At 44.1% G+C, this 18,697-nt stretch overlaps 1 protein-coding gene across 1 annotated transcript; it reads left to right on the top strand.

Moving 5' to 3' along the window:
* The first annotated feature begins 15,930 nt into the window (after positions 1-15,930).
* On the top strand, positions 15,931-17,264 carry LOC106804222 (leucine zipper putative tumor suppressor 2). Its single transcript, XM_014804915.2, has 2 exons — positions 15,931-16,091; positions 16,212-17,264. The coding sequence occupies exons 1-2, from the start codon at positions 16,081-16,083 to the stop codon at positions 17,116-17,118; spliced, it is 918 nt and encodes a 305-aa protein (XP_014660401.1). The 5' UTR covers positions 15,931-16,080; the 3' UTR covers positions 17,119-17,264.
* Positions 17,265-18,697: the final 1,433 nt, after the last annotated feature.

The raw sequence follows: 18,697 nt of genomic DNA, 5'->3' as shown, positions 1-18,697 counted from the left end.
CCGCGTTGTTATCCCAATCCAACCGGGCGAGTCTTGTTTTCCTTTTATTTTCCTTTTCCTGCCTATGGCCTCCCATGACTGTAGTTTTGTAGTTTCTGCTATATTAATGAAACATGCACTATCTTGTGCGTCATTCTTTCAAAGATAACGGGCCCTATTCCCATTACATATAACGAGTTACTAGTAACCGGCAAGAAACAAAGCATCCTTTGACGCGTCACCCAGTGACTTGCGCGAAGTAACAAATGTAGATCATGGCCCTTTACTTATAGTTGTAAATAGGTAATGGGTTTCCATCTTTGCCCGGCCGTTACCTGCCCTATGCCCCCTAGGAAATAACAGCCTCACTCATTACCTTTGACAAGTTTCTTGTTCGTGCATTTGTAATGATCAGTAATGTCTGGAGGTTCAATTGCAGAATTTGACATCTACGGGTAAGGATCAGCGTGGAGCTCGTATGCCATGTCCAAAAGAAAGAAATTTTGTAAACAAGGGTCAAGAAACAAAGAAGAACAGGAAAGAACATCAGGATGGAAGCAGATCTACTGTTAGCAGATTTAACTTATCTTAAGCGAATACGGCCGACTTTCCTATATTCCAGTATGTCTAGCACTTTCTAGCATTTATAAAAGTTGAGCCCTTGACTTATGAGCCCGATGCAGCAAAGTCTCGGATGTGCATGAGACACTAAAGGTGTATTTGGTTGAGCTGTGGCTTTTGGAAAAGTTATTGTGAGCTGTGGACTGTGGAAAAGCAGCTGTGAGAAACCAACTGTGGGAAAAGCAAAAGACCGTTTGGTTAGACCAGCTGTGAAACTGTAGGCTATGAAGCAAATACCTGTAATGCCCCTAAAGGCCTGAGAGTCTGTTTATATGCAAATTGCTCCTAACAAAATAATGTGTTCACTAATTCACATGTAAATGACTATTTTAGAAAGGAAAAAAAATAAATTTTCTATATTTTCAGCCATCAAAGTTTTTAAACTGGATAGTTTCTTATCGACTGAGCCAATATTAACTGCCTGTTGTTTCACATAAAGATAAGACATGCATATTGATGTACTACAAGAAACGGTTCTTATCCTTCGATTAAACAAAAACATAAGGATTACACTACAAATAATGAATTACACTCTGAAATTCCAATCAAAGATATGCAACTGCAACATTATCTATCCTTACATCATCCGTCAAATCCAAAGAATTAACACAACTTTTTGTCACAAATTACAACGCTCGATCATCTAGTAATGCAGTTGAGCATCAGGAACTCCTTGATGGTGTAGCAGTAGCAGACGAGCTCGTCTGACAGCACAGGGAGCACTCCACCTCCTCAGTGATGGTCCTCGGAGAGCATTGCACAGCTAGCTCACGAAAGCTGCATCCACAAGATTCGGCACCGACGTACAGCTAGAAGCCCAGCCATATGAGCCTCCACACGCGCCTCTTGAGTCCCCTCACAGCACTACAGATTGCCGGCCACGGCACCATGGCCGAGCAGTTCGCCGGCAGCGGCCCATCCTGCACAAGCTGCTAGGGTGAGGTGATAATCACAACAGAGGAAGAAATCGAAGGGGGAAATGGAGTAATAGCAACTAGAGACCTTCGAGAATCACATTGGAGTAGTAATGATCGGAGGACCCCAGCCATCACCATGGATTTAGTGCAGCTTGCTTGAGCGTTGTAGGTAGCAGGAAGGGGAAAAAGAAATAGAGGAGCAGGGAGTTGAGCGTGTGTGCCTGTTGGCCTGCTCGTTGGGCTACAAGCAAAGAAGCACGGGTACTAGTGCTTAGTGGAGAGAAGCAGCTAGCACTCCACCTCCTCGGAGAAGCGAGGCCGCTGGGTCGGAGGCCGGAGGGCGCACAGGGGCTGGTGGTGGCCTGGCACCGGGCGGCGGGCTGGGACAGGACGGGCACCGGCCGGAGAAGCCGAGTCTTGGCGGCGGCCGGCCTTGGGCGATGCCGCTGGGAGACGGAGCGGCCGGCCGGCCGGCTGAAGGGCAGGACCGCCGGCGGCGCACGTTAGCCGTCGGGGAGACTGTGCGGTCGGGGGCGGAACCACGGGAAAAAAAGAAGAAGAACAACCGTTTTTTCATAAATAACTCAAAGTTGCTTACTTCAAAAAGCTAACGAAAGCAGGGGGGAGAGGTGCTTTTGGGTTTGTACTACAATGAAAGCTGCTTTTAGGTAAAAGCATCAATGGCTTTGAGGCTTTTTGGTTGGCTTTTGACTTTTGCAAAAGTAAAAGCAAGTTGGAAAGTCCAACCAAAAGCACCCTAAGTAAGCTTTAGTGGCGGTTTTTGAGATAAAGGCGCATTTCAAATAAAATATCATTAACCATATATTCATGCATAGCAACTATTACAATTATTACTCCAATCCTCTTGACCGTCGAACCGCCTTGAGAACCACTGCTGCCGCCTGATCAACTGCCAACAAACGATAACTCCTCGCGCCTTACAAAGCTTGATCTTCATGTAACACATGCGCTTCATTTTTATGGGCCATACGAATGCACTAAAGTGTCACATCGCTTGCCCGTAAATGCTTGTGGAAATGAATACTAATATGTGTTGACATCGTTTTTGTTGACATCATTTTTTTTACTAGAGTCAACCGATGAAGATAAGGTTCTGACAGTTGATGGGTTTGCAGAAGAAAAGGTTTGGCTACAGATGACCATATTCTAGAAACTGATAGAAGACCAGGAGGGGACCATTCTGAAATGAAATCGGCTCCACCAAATAAGGAAAAACGTGTAAATTTATCTTTAGTAGTTTTTAGGTTCATTGTAACGGTTCACGTCGTAACTGATTAGGAGTTTAGCTTGCTTCAGGATATAAATATAAACTCATGAGCGTTATATCAAATAATCATCAATACAACCTTTCAGCACCACGCCGTCAAACCTTAGGAGTAGGAGTAGAGTAGAAACCGGCGAGTTTCTTCTTGTGCGCAGGGCTACATCGGATTCAATCTTAAACGAGCTTGTAAGTACTGTTACCTGGTCCTTACATTATCTGTATCAAAACTTTCTAGGCTTTGCCAAATATTCTGATCTCTTAGCATAAAGGCTTTGCCAAATAACGTCAGAAAGCTACTATTGAGAGCCTATGTCTCAGTTGGGTCTTATCCATATCTCCCAGTAGCATGATGACATCTTTGAGCTGATAACTGTGCATTCGAGGCCTTGCTGCCGTTACTAATCTTTTAAACTAATGGGTCGAAGTTAATGTCCACTCAGTCATACTGTCTTCGTTAAGTCCAATCTATCGGCTCATGATATTAATCAGATCCATTAGTTTAATCAGTTTGTAAACAGTAGGCAAGTTATCCTTGATGTCGCGTCCTAGTCTTTTAGATTATAGATCAAAGTTAATGCCATCTCAGCCATACTTTCTTGGTTAAAGTCCAATCTATCGGGTGATGATATTAATTAGATTCAACGTGTACACGGTAAACAAGGACCCTTTTAGTGGCTGCTGCTTTATCTTGCATCTATCTTAGCTCGTCGGCTCATATAGCTGATAACACATGCCATTAAGGTTTCTATTTATTTAGATCATATGATTACTCTAAAAACCTAACTTTTATGGTGTTTATTCAAAGTAACCCCTATTTATGAGCTCGAAGGCTTCACCGCCTATCGGCTCAGGAATTTAATGTTTCCTTGTCAATTACATGTCAAATTGACTAGCACGCCTTGCACCTTCCCAAGCCGATTTGAAACCTGTACTGGAGTTAAGCAGATCTCCCATGTCCTCCATGTTGTTCAACGCAGAAGCTTGAAGCTCATATTTTGCATCAACAATATGTGTGATGTGCTCTGCCGCTTGAAAGATGAGGGTGCCGCGTGCTCGTTATTTTGAAAACTACTAGGTGGACTTTCGCACCCTCCAAAGCTTGAGGCTAGATTATTTCTTTAAATTTGAAGTACAAAACAAAAAGGAAATTATAAAAAATACATGTAACGTAACTTATCCGTATATACCTTAGCAAATTAAAGTACAATAAACCATACTATGTAACACAAACTAATTATCCATCCTAATACACCAAAATGTCATAAGCTGGGAAGATCCACCAAGTGAGTAAGCGTCAACACCGGTGTCATGGGGATGCATGCTCGTGCGCGTAGTATTCTTCAAAGAGGTTGTCATGGTGCCTGATCAGGTGAAGTTTGACGCTTCTTCGGCTTGCCATCGCCCCAACTTGCGAAGCTTGAGGCTGCTATCGCGGGGTTGCCCACTCGTGAACACTGTTGTCACATGCAAGCCACAGCTGCATGTGGTTTCTGGTGAGGGGGCCCTCCGACAGCACCACTGTCTTCCTTCGCTGTGGCGAGAAGTATGTTGTGCCGTCGACCTCTCAAGCACGAGGAGTGCAATGGTTGCTGCCGTGTGAATGGGTGAAGGGGAAAGCACATTTTTTCACGCGAAATACACACGTGTGGTGTCACATCCTGAAATTTTCGAATTTTAGGATGTGATTCGAAGAAATAATTAAACAATGATTTTCTCATAATTTTAAAATTTTCCCAACATTTATTTCTCTTTACAGGAAATCTAGTATAGGAAAAATAGTTGTTTGTTTTTTACCCTAAATTTAATAACGTTGTTCTGTGTCTGTGCATTCATGCCGGTGCATAGTTTTTGTTTGGCTGAATTTGAATTTGTGTTTGAATTCAAATTTTTTTTTGAATTTATTTGTTCAAAGCTTTCTTCTTTTCTTCTTCTTTCTTTCTTTTGGCCCGCAATCTTTTTTCTTTCTGGCCTAGTCTTCTTTTCGGCCTGCCCCGTTCCTTTCACCCGCGCCGGCCCAAGTCTCGCGCCGGCCCAGCTAACAGCTGGCCCAGCTGCCCACTCACGCACCATCCTTCCTTCTCCAGTCACTGATTTGTGGGCCCCGCCCATCATCTCCCCATCCTCCGCCTCTCCTGCACGCAGGCGCGTGCCGCGCCCGACCCGGACTGCAGCTCGAGTTCGAGCTTGGTTTCCCTGCGCCCCGCGTCCGTCTCCACCCTGGGCCCACGTGCCAGGACCGTATCGCCACCTCCTTTTGTTTCTCCAACAACCCTAGCGCTGCATCTTCCCACGCGCCGCCGAGCTTCAGTGCGCCGCCGCCGCCGCCGGTTCGATTCGGTCGGAGTTGATGCCGGAGGAGCAAGCGAGCACCACCACGGGCCTCACTTCGACGAACCGCGCCCGTTTTGCCGGTTCCCATCGCTGGTCGAGCACTGGAGCACCGCTACGGCCTGGAGGCCAAGACGTCGCCGCCGCCTGGAGGTCGAACCGCGCTCGTGCCGGCCGAAGCCTTGCTGCTGCTCCCTGGCACCGCCACTCGCCTGGCGCTGCGCCGCACCACCGGCCGCGCCGCCGGTTGCGTCGCCGGCCGCCTTCGCCAAGCACCGCCGCCGGAGCGCCGCCACGGACTGAAGACGTCGCCGCCGCCTGGAGGAATTTGCGGCTCCTGCATGTATAGTTCCTTGGCCGCATTATTTTATTCTCTATGTACTTCGGTGATGTCATGCGTCCATCATATTTTGAGCAATAATTCAGCTCTCGATCTCTCTCTCTTCACCTACATGCATGTTAGGATCAGAAGCTTTGTGCTTATCATCAGCTATCTTGGCATGCACACCTCCGTCCATCTTTTCTCCCGAATCCATGCTACCTGCAACTCGTGCTGCTTATGACCGTGCCCTGTTGCTCCATGCCGACTCAGCTGAAGCCACCTCCTGTCTCTTTGCAGCCGCTGCTAGCCATGAGGTGCAAAGCACAGGCCATGCATGGAGGTCCGAGCAACAGGATGGTAGCCCTGGAAAGGAAGCCACGTACGTACAGAAGCAAAGAAGCCATCTGCCATGCAAGGATGGCATCATGGTGAGATCATATGTACGCAGTGATGACTATGACTTTTCTTTTAATGAAATAATTAGGGTAGTTTATGTATTTCCTCTCCTGTGTATTCGAGCTTCAGAAATCTTTTGTTCCTGACCGTCCTCGATCCCGAGAATTATATTTTGCTTCGACCAACACAATCCCTGCTCACATCATTACTCCTACTATTAATTTTCTCTTTCCCTATTTAGTGCATCATGCTTGAGAAATAACCTCGTCCTTTACAAGAGTTCATTCTTAAATCGTCCAACCAGCCATCAGCCATGCATGCCTCTATAGTTACGAAAGCACCACCAGCAAGGTCCTTGTTAATTATCTACATGCATGCTACGGAGTGCTGCCATGCAAATGCTTTCACATCATGCACTGTCCAATATAGTCACCTTCAAAGTTCATATCTCTCGTTCTTGCTCGGTTTCAGCGATTATTGCGCTCACGAGATGGTTTTCTTCTTTATAGTGATGATTGGTGTACTGTTTTTAATTTAATTTATTTGTTTGCTTGAATGTCTCCTATGGATGTGTTTGACTTGGATGGTTGTCGCGAGTAGAACGACCACAGTCCGAGAGTTTTCAAGAGAGTGAAGGTGAAGATTTTCTGAGCAGCAACACTACTTAAAGGAAGGCAAGTGTGTCCTTGTGCTTTTGTCCTAATAACTATATTTAATCACCTTTGCATATGCTTTGCATTTAATTTGATGGGTCCTATTTACCTAGTTTTTATGATCATTCCTTGTCAACCTGGGTTTATCTTTCTGTTGGGTAGCTATGCTTAGCTGCAATACTTGGGTTACGGTGGTTCTAATGAACAAAGATGATGAACTTATTTTATTTATGCTACACCTTTCTTTAATTAAAGATCATTATGTTAATTGGAACATGGAGAACCACCCAGGAAAACAGTGCTACCACAAGACTAAATGGCTCTGGTCTTGGCTGAATAATTAGAAACCTTAGTCTGGGGTAATCTTACTCGTGATGAGGCAAGAGGGGGGACTGAGTCGTTGCATCATCGGCCTGTGATAGGTTGTGCACGCCAGACACCGAAACCTTAGCGGGTTACCACTGACTAATGAATCTTTGTAAAGGCCTCGTAGCGTCCCTATGAAATCACACCTTGGAAGTGTGGTATTGTGCCTGATCAGCACAAGCATGGTTGGGTCTAAAGTTCTTTTGAACTTTTACGCGACTTGTGGGTAAAGATGTGCGACCTCTGCAGAGTGTAAAACTGATCGATCAGCCGTGCTCACGGTTAAGAGCGGCCTGGACCCTCACATGATTAATATACTTGAAGATGGACTTAAATCGTGTTTTATGGTATGGTTATGTTCTGCCATATGCTTATGGCTTCTGTTTATGTTTCTATTAATTGTGGGTTGGTATATACTTATACCTTAGTAATCAAGTGCTCATAAAATTTGACCAACTAAAAATGCTTAATGCAGTCAACCAGTCAGCCTTTCCTTGTTTAAGCCTTGCATTCATATTCTCCTCACACTTGCTGAGTACGACAAGTGTTCACCCTTGCTATAACCAATGTTGCTCAGAAGAAGAAGCTGCTATGAAGTTGTTTTGAAGATAGTGCTAAGTTCTAGGCGTACGCAACTCCCAGTCGATTGCTTGTGAAGTTTGGAGCCTCCGTTTCCAGGATTAAGCTGTATATCTCTGATGGTTTCGTAAGTCTTTGTATCTTTTTACGTGATATTGTTGCTATTATTCACTAATGATGTCACTATATGTATGAAACTTGATCCTGGCATACATATAGGTAGCACTTGGTTTTATCCTTAAAACCGGGTGTGACACGTGGTATATAGGATTCGAATCTAGGACCTCTCTCTCTCCACATGTAGTCCCTGCCCTTACCATCTCACCTACAAAGTACACCTTAACCATATTAATAGTTGATACTATTTAGACTTCACTTTTCCGAATATTGTATTCCATATTTCTTAGTCCAAATGATCTAGGGATGGTATTTACACCAATGTATTTAAAATGATAGAAATATATTTATGCTCTTAAAAAGGTATATTATTGAAAAATATTATAACTACATTATTTTCATGAACAAACATACTGAATCGAGGTTATGTAAAAGTTTCATGCACTACTTGGAAACAGTAGCTTTGCCAAGTGTAGCACTTGGCAAATGCCTCTCAGCTTCGATTTTAACGGCAAACAGCTCTTTGCCGAGTGCTAAATCAACTCTCGGTAAAAAAAAAAAGTCACGACGACGGTGAGAAGACGATGACGGCGGCTTTGCCAAGTGCCAGATGGAAAGGCACTCGGCAAACTTCAAATCTTTGCCGAGTGTTGTGGCAAAAACACTCAGCAAATTTCAAATCTTTGCCGAGTGTTGTGGCAAAAACACTCGGCAATTTTCAAATATTTGACGAGTGTTTTTCCTGACACTCGGCAAAGCTTCGTGTCCCGGACCAGAATTTGATCTCTTTACCAAGTGTCGCTGTGCCACTTGACAAAGAGGTCATTGACACTCGGCAAAGAGACCAAAATCTGCCCAGAATGCATAGAATTTGATCTCTTTGCCGAGTGTTTTTGCCATGCCACTCGGCAAAAAGATCTTTTGCCGAGTGTAACACTTGGCAAAGTGACCTAAACCACCCAGTTTTTATTGTTGTCACGTATAACAGACCCCTCTCAAACAAACATCACAGGCACACAATAAGCATCACAAGCACACAATAAGCATCACAGGCAGTTCGTAACCACAAATAGACATTCACAACACACAAATAAACATCATCATTAGAAGTAGACATTCACAACCACAACTAGACAAGTGAGACAAGTAATCCACAAGTATTTTGCCACAAATGCAAACAAGTGAGACAAGTAATCCACAAGTGAGACAAGTGGCCGTGCAACCACAAGTAGACATCAGTCACTAAGGAGGCAACGATGGCCACTGCGACAAAGCTGGGTCCGATGGCTCGTTCGATGCCGCCGATTGATTCTACACAAAGGAGAAGAGATTTGCATGTGTGAGATTGCATAAGTCACTTTTCTATTGTGTGTTCTGCAACATATATACCACAGTGTTTCTAGTTTCTAGTTTATTTCGAGTTTCTAGTGTCTAGTTTAATTCTAGTTTGTAGTGTCTGGGCATCTTTGTAAGATTGATTCTGCATAAACTACAAACGGTGATTATAAGTTTGCCGAGTGACTCACAGGAGTAGATGTAGGAGATGGAGGGAATAGGTTCGGTGGCGGAGGTTGACCCATCCTCTCAAAAACACCCTGCATATACTGGAACATCTGCTCCGCCCTCCGCTCAGCTGCCTCCACCCTCGCCTCCATCCTTCTCGCCTCCCTCTGCCAATCTACCTCCATCCTCGCCTCCATCTCCTCCCGTCGCTTCCTTTCTTGTTTCACCTGGGCCTACAATATTTCATCCCAATGTTACAATGCAAAACAAAAGTATGTAAAAATCAATGAATGATGAATAAAACACGAATAACCTGTAGTGCCTCCATCTGGAACCATGTAGTGTCCGGCCGTGGGCGTATGGCCAGGCTGGAACTCGTGCCCTTTGCTCGAATCTGGGAGAGAGTGGGAGTAGTGGCCGTGTCGATTGTGCTGTCCCCAATCCAGTACCGGCCATGCTTCTTGCCTTTTCCCACCCTCATGACGACTTCTCCATCAAGTTCCTGGGTGCTCGGATCGTACTCTGGTCCATGGACCTCCCTTGCCATCGTTGTGTATTCATTGAGGCGGCTGTGGACGGTCGCGTTGCTGTACGCCGAGGGCGGGTCCTCTGGATTGTAGTCGATGTTGGCCGTCGCCTTGCCCTTGTGGGACAAAGCCCATGCCTTGAACTGGGAGCAAGGCTGGCCACCATGTGACGACGACTGCGAAAAAAGCAAAATGATTAGAAATTATGCAGAATTGAGCGTTAGAATAAAGAAATGAATTCACATACCCATTTAGCTGCGTATTCATCGAGGCTGAGGTTCCCTTGATGGTGTGGTGCACCTGGCATCAGCAAACGCCGATCCCGGCAAGCGTTGTGCGTCTCCTCCCACTTGGGGTTGCACCACTTGTCCACCATGTGTTCCCAGCACTGGCGATGCTGGGTGCACCACCACGGAGGCACCTACGTCATCAAGTGTATGACATATAAGAAGATGAAATTAAGTGTAATTAATCTCAGAAAAATAAGTATTAATGTTCCACATTTACCTGCAAGTATTGTTCCCGGGTCAGCTTCATGGTTCTTGCCTTAGTTTTATTGATCTTCATTCTTCTGTAGCTAGCGTAGTAGTCGATGATGGCCTGAACACGCGCCTCGTAGTGCATGTCCTTTACAAGTTTCTTGGCGGCTTCGTGAGCCACAGTAGCTGCCCTGGCCTCGTATCCCTCTTTGCATCTGAAGAAGTCCTGCATATAGACACAATGTATCCAGTCATTATTTCAAGAATGTCCAGTGAATGCAATGTGTTGAGCAATGTAGTGCGAGGAAGACTTACCCACAGCTCGGCCTTCACCCGCTCCGCCTTGTTGGGGAATACCCTGCCATCCTGATCAAGGGCGTCGCGGGCGGCGACGTAGTGCTCCCACGTGTAGGCTGGCTTCGTCGTTCCGCCGAACTCCACCAAACCAGGGAAGTGTAGCCTGCACAAAAGACCAAGGATGCCGTTGGGATGGCGTGCGTGATCACCCCCACCGACCTTCGTAAAACCCCTGCCCAAGTGATCAAGATAAATTATTAGTTTTTATTGTAATTTTCAACATATCAAATGAAAAATTAGTGATAACATCTAAAGTTACTTACCTTTTCCATGAGGGTTGAATAACCGGGCGTCTCTCAAGAGGTATCGGTCGCTTTGGGAGGGTCGAGGGACCTCGCAACCAGATACCTGACGAACTAGAGGAACCGGAACCCCCTGCCTCCTCCTCCACCTGGTCCTGCTCCACCTGTACCTCCTCATCACCAGAGGCGTGCGAGGAAGGTACCTCCTCCTCCTCAGACGACGACGAGGAAGCTACAGGCGACAGTGGCCTCGCTCGAGCCTTTCCTCGACCCCTGCCTCCACCCTTCCCTCGACCCCTGCCTCCACCCTCGACCCCTGCCCCACCCTTCTCTCGACCCCTGGCTCCACCCCTCCCTCGACCCCTCCCGGACTCCTGAGCTGCATCGGACTCTTCAGCTGCATCGGTCGATCTTGCGTAAAGCGACGTTACCCTCCTCACACCGCTGACCATTGTTCAATCACCTGCAATTAAAAAGAGTAAACCAATTAGCACAGATAAACAAAATGTGCTTTAGAAAGATATGCAAAATAAATGTGGACAATTCAAAGTAGAGCATGGAAACTACCCCATCTACACATCCTCGAGCTATCCAAAAATGTGGAAAATTCAAAACAGATACCATTATATATATGCAAAGATCTGCATATTCTCCAACCATATCTCTTTCGAACGGGAGACGCCTAGGTTACGTGATATACGAACATGATACAGAAAGAGGGGTCTTCCATTCCTCACCTTGCTGTCCTACAAAGTGACGAGTCGAGGACAGTGCAATAGCCTCTCCTGCAAAAAAAGGAACATAATAGTGTCAAATGTAATTTTCGGCAGCACCTCCCCTGCACGGTGAGGTTTCCAAAACCTGCAACAAATAAAACGGCACGATGGCCGACAACCACATACACACCAAACCAACAGTACGATGGCCGACAACCACATACACATCTTATACCTTACAAAACCACGGCAAGTCGAAGGTGTGGGGTGGCGGGAGGGCAAGGCGGACGATGGCGGCAGGGCGGGGCAGGGAGCGGCGGCCGCATAACCTATTAAAGATAGCAGCACATGATCATCAAAGCAGTTACTATAAGCAGTCGGATCTGACACTGTTCATCAGAAGAACTTCTTAGTAACTAAGTCAATGCTGAGGTTCAGTTCAAAGGTAAACAGCTGTCTAAACTAGCTTGTTTTGAGATTTTCAAGTTTTGGAAGCAAAAAGATTACAGATTTGGGATTTGGCATATACATTAGATTCCAGATTTGATCCAGTTTTAACTTTATTGATAAAAACCAGCCGGTTTCTGTTAGGTGATTTCCTGACCATTTGCTATAGCAAGAAAAAGGAACAGAACCCTTCTACACTTCCCTTAGCAATGGTAGTTGACCTTTGGGAACTGAAAAATAGACTTTGTGCATCACATAGGAAGATGTAAATAACTTATTTATTTTCTTGACATCACATTATTCCCATATATGGCACAGGCTTATATTGAACATGCAGTAATTTCATTATAGCTTGTGTCATGCTAATGGACGATGGCAAAATCTCAGTGTGTGGCCACATGAAATAAAATCAGCTTCAGAGGACAAAAGGATATGAGGACTTAGCACCAAATAAACAAATGGTGAATTGGTGATGCAGGTGTTTCCATCCCACTGACAGGTAGTAAAAGGGAGAATCTATACTTTTCTACCAGCAAAACAAGAAACAGCACTATCTGAGCATAATGCTGAAAGAGAGATTAACTAAACATCAATGAGCTGTCGTCACACAGCATATCTTTTATGTTCAACATTCTCTGATCTGACCATGTAAAACACCATTGCATACCCTTGAAAACAGATATAAACACTAGATGAAATGTTAAATGTTTAAACAGTGAACTAGAAAACTAGAATTAGCTAATTCCTATTCTATTTCTTTCTCAGCATTGAAAACAAAACAAACTTTGAGTCCCTGTTACCTGTCACGCAGGGGGCAGGGCGCCGGCCGCCGGGGTCAGGGGCGGCGCAGGGAGAGCCGGGGTCGACGGCGGGGTCCCGAGGCGGCGGGGGCTGGTCCCGGGGCAGCGGCGGGGCAAGGGAGGCTGGGGGCGCGCGGGGGCCGGCGGCGGGGGCAAGGCGAGGGGCGCGCGCGGGAGCCGGCGGCGGGGGCAAGGCGAGGGGCGCGCGCGGGAGCCGGCGGCGGGGGTGGGGCGCCGGGGGGCCGGCGAGGGCGCTCGCGGGGCCGGCGGAGGCCGCGGGCAAGCGGCGGCGGCGGGGTCAAGGGAGGCCGGAGGCGGGGTGCGGGCACGGGAGGGAGGCGGGGTGGCGTGGGCCGGCGGCGGGGTGGGGTCACGGACGGCCGCGGCGTGGGGCGCCTGTGTGTGTGAGTGCGGCGCGGCCGGGGGTTGATATGCGCATGGTTTGCGGAGTGCCCGCGCTGTACTAGTCGGCAGAGTCAAGGTTTGCCGAGTGCTAGATCACAGGCACTCGGCAAACCCCTTTTCTTTTTCCTTAATTTCCAAACGGTGAGGCCGGATGAGGGACTTTGCCGAGTGCACTCGGCAAATCAAATTTATATTTCATGCATACTTCTCCTTTTCCAATAACGTGTTTTACTAAATTTATTTCGATGTACTTTGAAAATAGCTTGTTAAATTCACTCAACAATGCATATTTAATTTTTTTTACGAATATTATTCCATTATTTCATGCAGTTATAGCTCAAATTCAATTTATATCAATTAAAATTCTATAATGATAGTTAATAAATTAAAATTATCAAACGGATCCGAAAAATTACCAAAATTTGACATGAACCAATCTATGTTGTTTATTGCCTATACAAAAAGTTTTGAAGTCAAACCCCAATTCAACCATCACTTTGACTCTAAATCTTACCGGATCCTCCTCAACGCTACGATTCTTCTTCGAATATGCTTCGGTATGTAAACATCGTACATGCACAATTTTGTAAGCATCGTACGTAACAAATGTCTTTTCATTTCTCGGGTAAGGCCTCACACTAGACTCAATAACATGAATATCATTTTTTCACTCATTTTATTCCATTATTTGAATCACTTGTGGTTCAAATTTGACTTATACCAAAAAATTCCTCTAAATACAATAAATTAATTAAATATAGCAAACAGATCCAGAAATATACCAAATTTTAACATGGAGTACCATATGTTGTATGTGGAGAGTAGAAAAAGTTTGGAGAGCAGGGGAGGAAAAAAACTTATTCTTTTACCGAGTGCCAATAAAAAACACTCAGCAAAATAATGTTTTTACCGAATGCATGTGGAAAACACTAGGCAAATCTTGTTTTTTGCCGAGTGTCACTAACGGATACTAGGCAAAGTGCTACCGGCTGGCACTGAGGTTGATGGCCGCCGCACGTGGCGGTCTTTTGCCGAGTGTCCTTTCATTGTTCGCCGAGTGTTTTATTTCCAACACTCGGCAAATATGATTTTTCCGAGTGCAATTATTTTACCGAGTGTTTCCTTGGAAGCACTCGGCAAAGAGGGTGTTTACCGAGTGCCTGGTGGAATGCACTCGGCAAACCACCACTCGGCATATCTACTGTTTCTGATAGTGATGCAAAAAAAATAAATTTAGCTATTGATCGCCATCAATTTTTTTGGAGAGGAGAGGGTCGAGCTTAAACATGTGTGGTCTAATGAACACCAAATTAAGCAAACGGTTACCTCAATTCAATTTTCTATGTGAAACTTTTTTGGAGATGTTTATGCGGATGCATTTTTGTCCCCAACTAATTAAGATTCAAAATTTTCTAAGAAAAGGTATTATTAAATTTGAGGAATTGTAAAGTGACTTAGAAAACTTGAGTGTCCATTATAAAACATTTGAATTTTTCCTTCCAAATTTACATGTGGCACTGAAAATGTGTAAATGTACGACTCCATGTATGTTTGTTTGTAACTTAAAGACCTATTTTACAGCACATGTAGTTCAAATACGAAGTAATTCCAATAGATAGATAGAAATACATTGAAATTCTTAAAAATGTATATTATTAATAAAAATCATATTTAAATTATTTTCATGAACAACATAATTGAGGTTATATAACAGGTGTCGTGAAAAAGGTAAACTTAGCTATTAATTATCTTGAATATTGCTAGAGATGAGACAGTTGACTATGTGGCAGTTCGTTAATGCTAATCTGAATGGAAGATTTCATAGAAGTTTTACGAGCATTAAATTATATTCCACATCAGCAATTTTGCTGACTTGGCTAGACTATTATGAGGAGAGAGAAGGGAGAGTTTCATCAAATGTGAGAGAAATTTCATTTCCATGATACTCATCACGCAATCTTGGTAACTGTGCAATAAAATTATGCATTGAGATTAGACTAAGATAACGACCACAACTAGAAATACCTCCCATTTCTAGTGCTGGTTTTTTACTACAGCGTGCACACGCAATTTGTAGTGATCTTTTTTAAGGATGTCCATCACTAGAAATACAAGTCTAGTGTCGCCGAAAACATTTAAATACTAGTTTGTATCCCGAACAACAGTTAGCTCATTTTGACAGTGTATCTTATATAAAATTCTCCGCCCGTCCATGACTACGTATGTATATCTACCACTAACAATATATTTGGAGAGGAACACAGGATGTCAAACCTGGGATTGACTCCTGGTGGACACGGTAATGACACGGGCATTTCATGGGCCGTGCTCGGTCCTGTCCTATCTCTGGAGACTTGGATTGAATTGTAGGGCTGGCATGGTATAGACAAGAACAAACATATCGACTAATCAAGATATAATGTGACATGAGGCACGAGAATGTGGGGGCATGATCGGAAGTCCCACCTTTATCGTGAAGACCCTGAGTAAATTGCGTAAAGTATCCGTTAGCTATTGAAATTAAATATGGACTAAGCAAATCACCGTTAGTGACAATCAACAAAAAGCTCGTACTAGATTCCTTGGACCAAACATGTGGGTCCCATTCCTCTTTCTTCCCCAGGCTATCTCTGCCTTCAACCAGAGTGAAGCAGCAAACTCCCTCCCCTTTCCGAAGACTCCGAAAGCAACCCACCATACCTTCTCCAGCACTTGATACCTTCTCCGATCCCCTCTGCTTCTATCCACTTCCTCACCGACACTCCATACCTTCTCTCCTCTCTGCTTCGTTCCATCCACTTCCCCACCTCACCAGCACTCCATGCCTTTTCTCCTCTGCAGCTCTGCTTCCTCTCCCTCCTCTACTGCTCTACCCTTTCCTTCTTCATTATCTACATGCATGATGCATATGTTCACCCTGAGGCAGCTTCCATTGGCACAAGTAGCACGACGAACTACGTCGATCCTTGGGCTGCCAAAGGCAAAAAGGGCGTCTTCCACCCCCCACGAGTGTGTGACAACAGCTTAATTGCGGCCAAATCATGCAATCATGGTATTCGAGTGGGCAAGACAATCATTTTTCTTTTTGTTTCAAATCAACCCAAGTCTCACGCACGCAGCATGGTCCCCTCTCTCTTACCCTCTAATGCTGCCTCTAAAACATACGTTGCAGGTATTATTGGTACCGCGAGGCGCTGGCACTCTCCAGACGGGTCTCCACGTTGCTGTCCAATGTGCGGGAGTTGAGTCGCCAAAAGACTATGCTGTCCAATGAGAACAGTGAACTGAGGGGCAAGGCGTGGGGGTTGGAGCGCGAAAAGACTAGAATGTTCAACGAGAATCGTGAGCTCCAGAGCCAGGTCTCCACACTAGGGTGCAAGGCACGAGAGTTGCAGGGCCAGAACACCAAACTTTCCGATGAGCTAGCCAAGCAACGGGAGGACACAAGGAAGGCAGGCCTGCTGTTCATGGACGCCGCCGATACGTACCAACAAGCAGCAAAGAAGCAAATCAAGACAAAGGTGGAGGAATTGCAGGACACTAGGAAGGCGAGCCTGCTTCTGATGAACGCTGCCGACGCGTACCAAGATGTAGCGAAGAAGCAAACTAAGGCGAAGGTGGAGGAATTGGAGGACATGAAGGCAGCGGTTCTAGTGTTGATGAGCGCTGCGGATTCGTACCAGCAAGAAGCAAAGAGGCAGATTAAGGAGAAGGCGGAGGAGTTGAAGATCCTAAGGGTCCAGAAGGCGGAGATGGATGCGAGGGCAGCGTCTTTGGAGTCGGAGCTCAATGCAGCTCTGTATAAGAATCAGGAATTGGAGGTGGGTTATGATTCGGTGAAGGGTGAAAATAACGAGCTTCGGTCAGAGATTGAGAGGCTCATGATGGAATTGGGTGCATTGATGGACGCGGGAGAGGCAGCTACAAAGGCATTTGATGGTGAGAGGACAGAAATCATGAAGGAATTCGAAGACCTTAGGATGATGAAGGTTGAGGAAACTCAAGCCAACAAGGATTTAACGAAGGTTAAAAATGATAAGCTTCCGTCGGAGGTGTTGATTGCAGACCAAAATGATTGAAACAGATGTTTAGAAGGAATGAACACTAAAATACATTGGTGCTTTCAAATGGCTTTACCATTGAGAATTGAGAAATAGATAATAATTATGATATTGCTTATCAAAATACATTATACATGAAGGAATTTTATCTATTTTAATTAGATATGCATGGTTCTCTGGCTCGTGTAATAAGCACAAACATATTATACCCTTTTTATGTGTTGCGTTATTCTCGGTGAACGTATTTTTGAAGCATGTTTTCTCAGATGCATGTTTTGTAGCAACATGCCAACTGCCATGTGTTGATGGTATGTAGAAAGAATAGGGCATATAATATGTTTATAAATTCTGAACCTCCTGAAGACTAGAAGAGAATACCTTATATGTCAGTCAGAGTGGCATAAGCAACTTGTATAAACTTCTTGAATCCAATCTGAAAATCGCATCATTGCGAATGGTAGTGCCACTTTGTTGGTTGGATCAATGATCTGTCATGTGCGTATGTGTGTTGCTGGGGCATAGGTGTGCAGTCATCAGAGTACGTATTTTCAGTTACAACTCAGGAATCGCAGAGTAATTCTTGTTGGTGTTGACCCACCATCTTGGGTTTTCGAACTTAAGGGCCACAGGCAATGGCACAGTCTCTCGCGTGGCACAATGAATTTGCTACTATTTGTATCGGTATTGTTAGGGATGGATTCGAATCGGATACGCATGGAATCGAATTCGAATAGCACGATTTACCACATTTTAATTCAAATACAAATATTATCGAATATGAACATAAAACGAATAGTTCAAATTCAGATACTTACAAGACTTATAACATAGCATCATAACGAGTATTAAGTTTGCTTTATCGTAGATTTTATAATTGATCAAAAATCATGGTGGAAGTAAATTATGAGCATAGTACATAATAGATCCTATTGAAAATAACATATTCATTAATAAATAATTAAATATACCAAAATAAATATAAAAATAATTATTTCCATAAATATATATATATCATTTAATAATAAAATTAAGTTCATTAATACATTTAAATATGGTTTATTCATTTAATTAATAATATAATGTATTCAAAATTAATATAATTATTCATATTAAAATTAATTAAACTTTATCATTACATATCACTCGTAATATTAGGTTAACATAATTAGTCATTTGTCATGTAGATAATTTTTTAATGGTTTAAATGGTGTAAATAGTTATTTTATTAGCAATATTAAAATTAACATCATTTGTATTAGTATTTAGTAATATAAATAAGTTTTAGATGGCATCATTGGGCACTTTATTCTTTGCAGATACGAATAATGTTGGATATTTCACATTTACGTCGAATACGAATCTGGAACCGGATAGAGAATAACACTGAAAATCGAATCTGGATACATCCATTTGAGATCCTTGTTAAAATCGAATACGAATACGGATATCCATATTGGTGTTTTTAGCGGATACAAATTCGGATAAGTCGGATTTCTAGACATCCCTACTGTATTGTTACAATTTAAAATATGAAGTAAAAAAATTATATGTTTACAGGAGATCATTGTGTCTGCTTTCTATAAAAGCATGTGATTCT

This window comes from Setaria italica, chromosome III (assembly GCF_000263155.2).
Source record: "Setaria italica strain Yugu1 chromosome III, Setaria_italica_v2.0, whole genome shotgun sequence".
Taxonomy (NCBI): domain Eukaryota; kingdom Viridiplantae; phylum Streptophyta; class Magnoliopsida; order Poales; family Poaceae; genus Setaria; species Setaria italica.
Note: the sequence above shows the minus strand (reverse complement) of the source record. Positions and strands in the feature narration are given on the sequence as shown.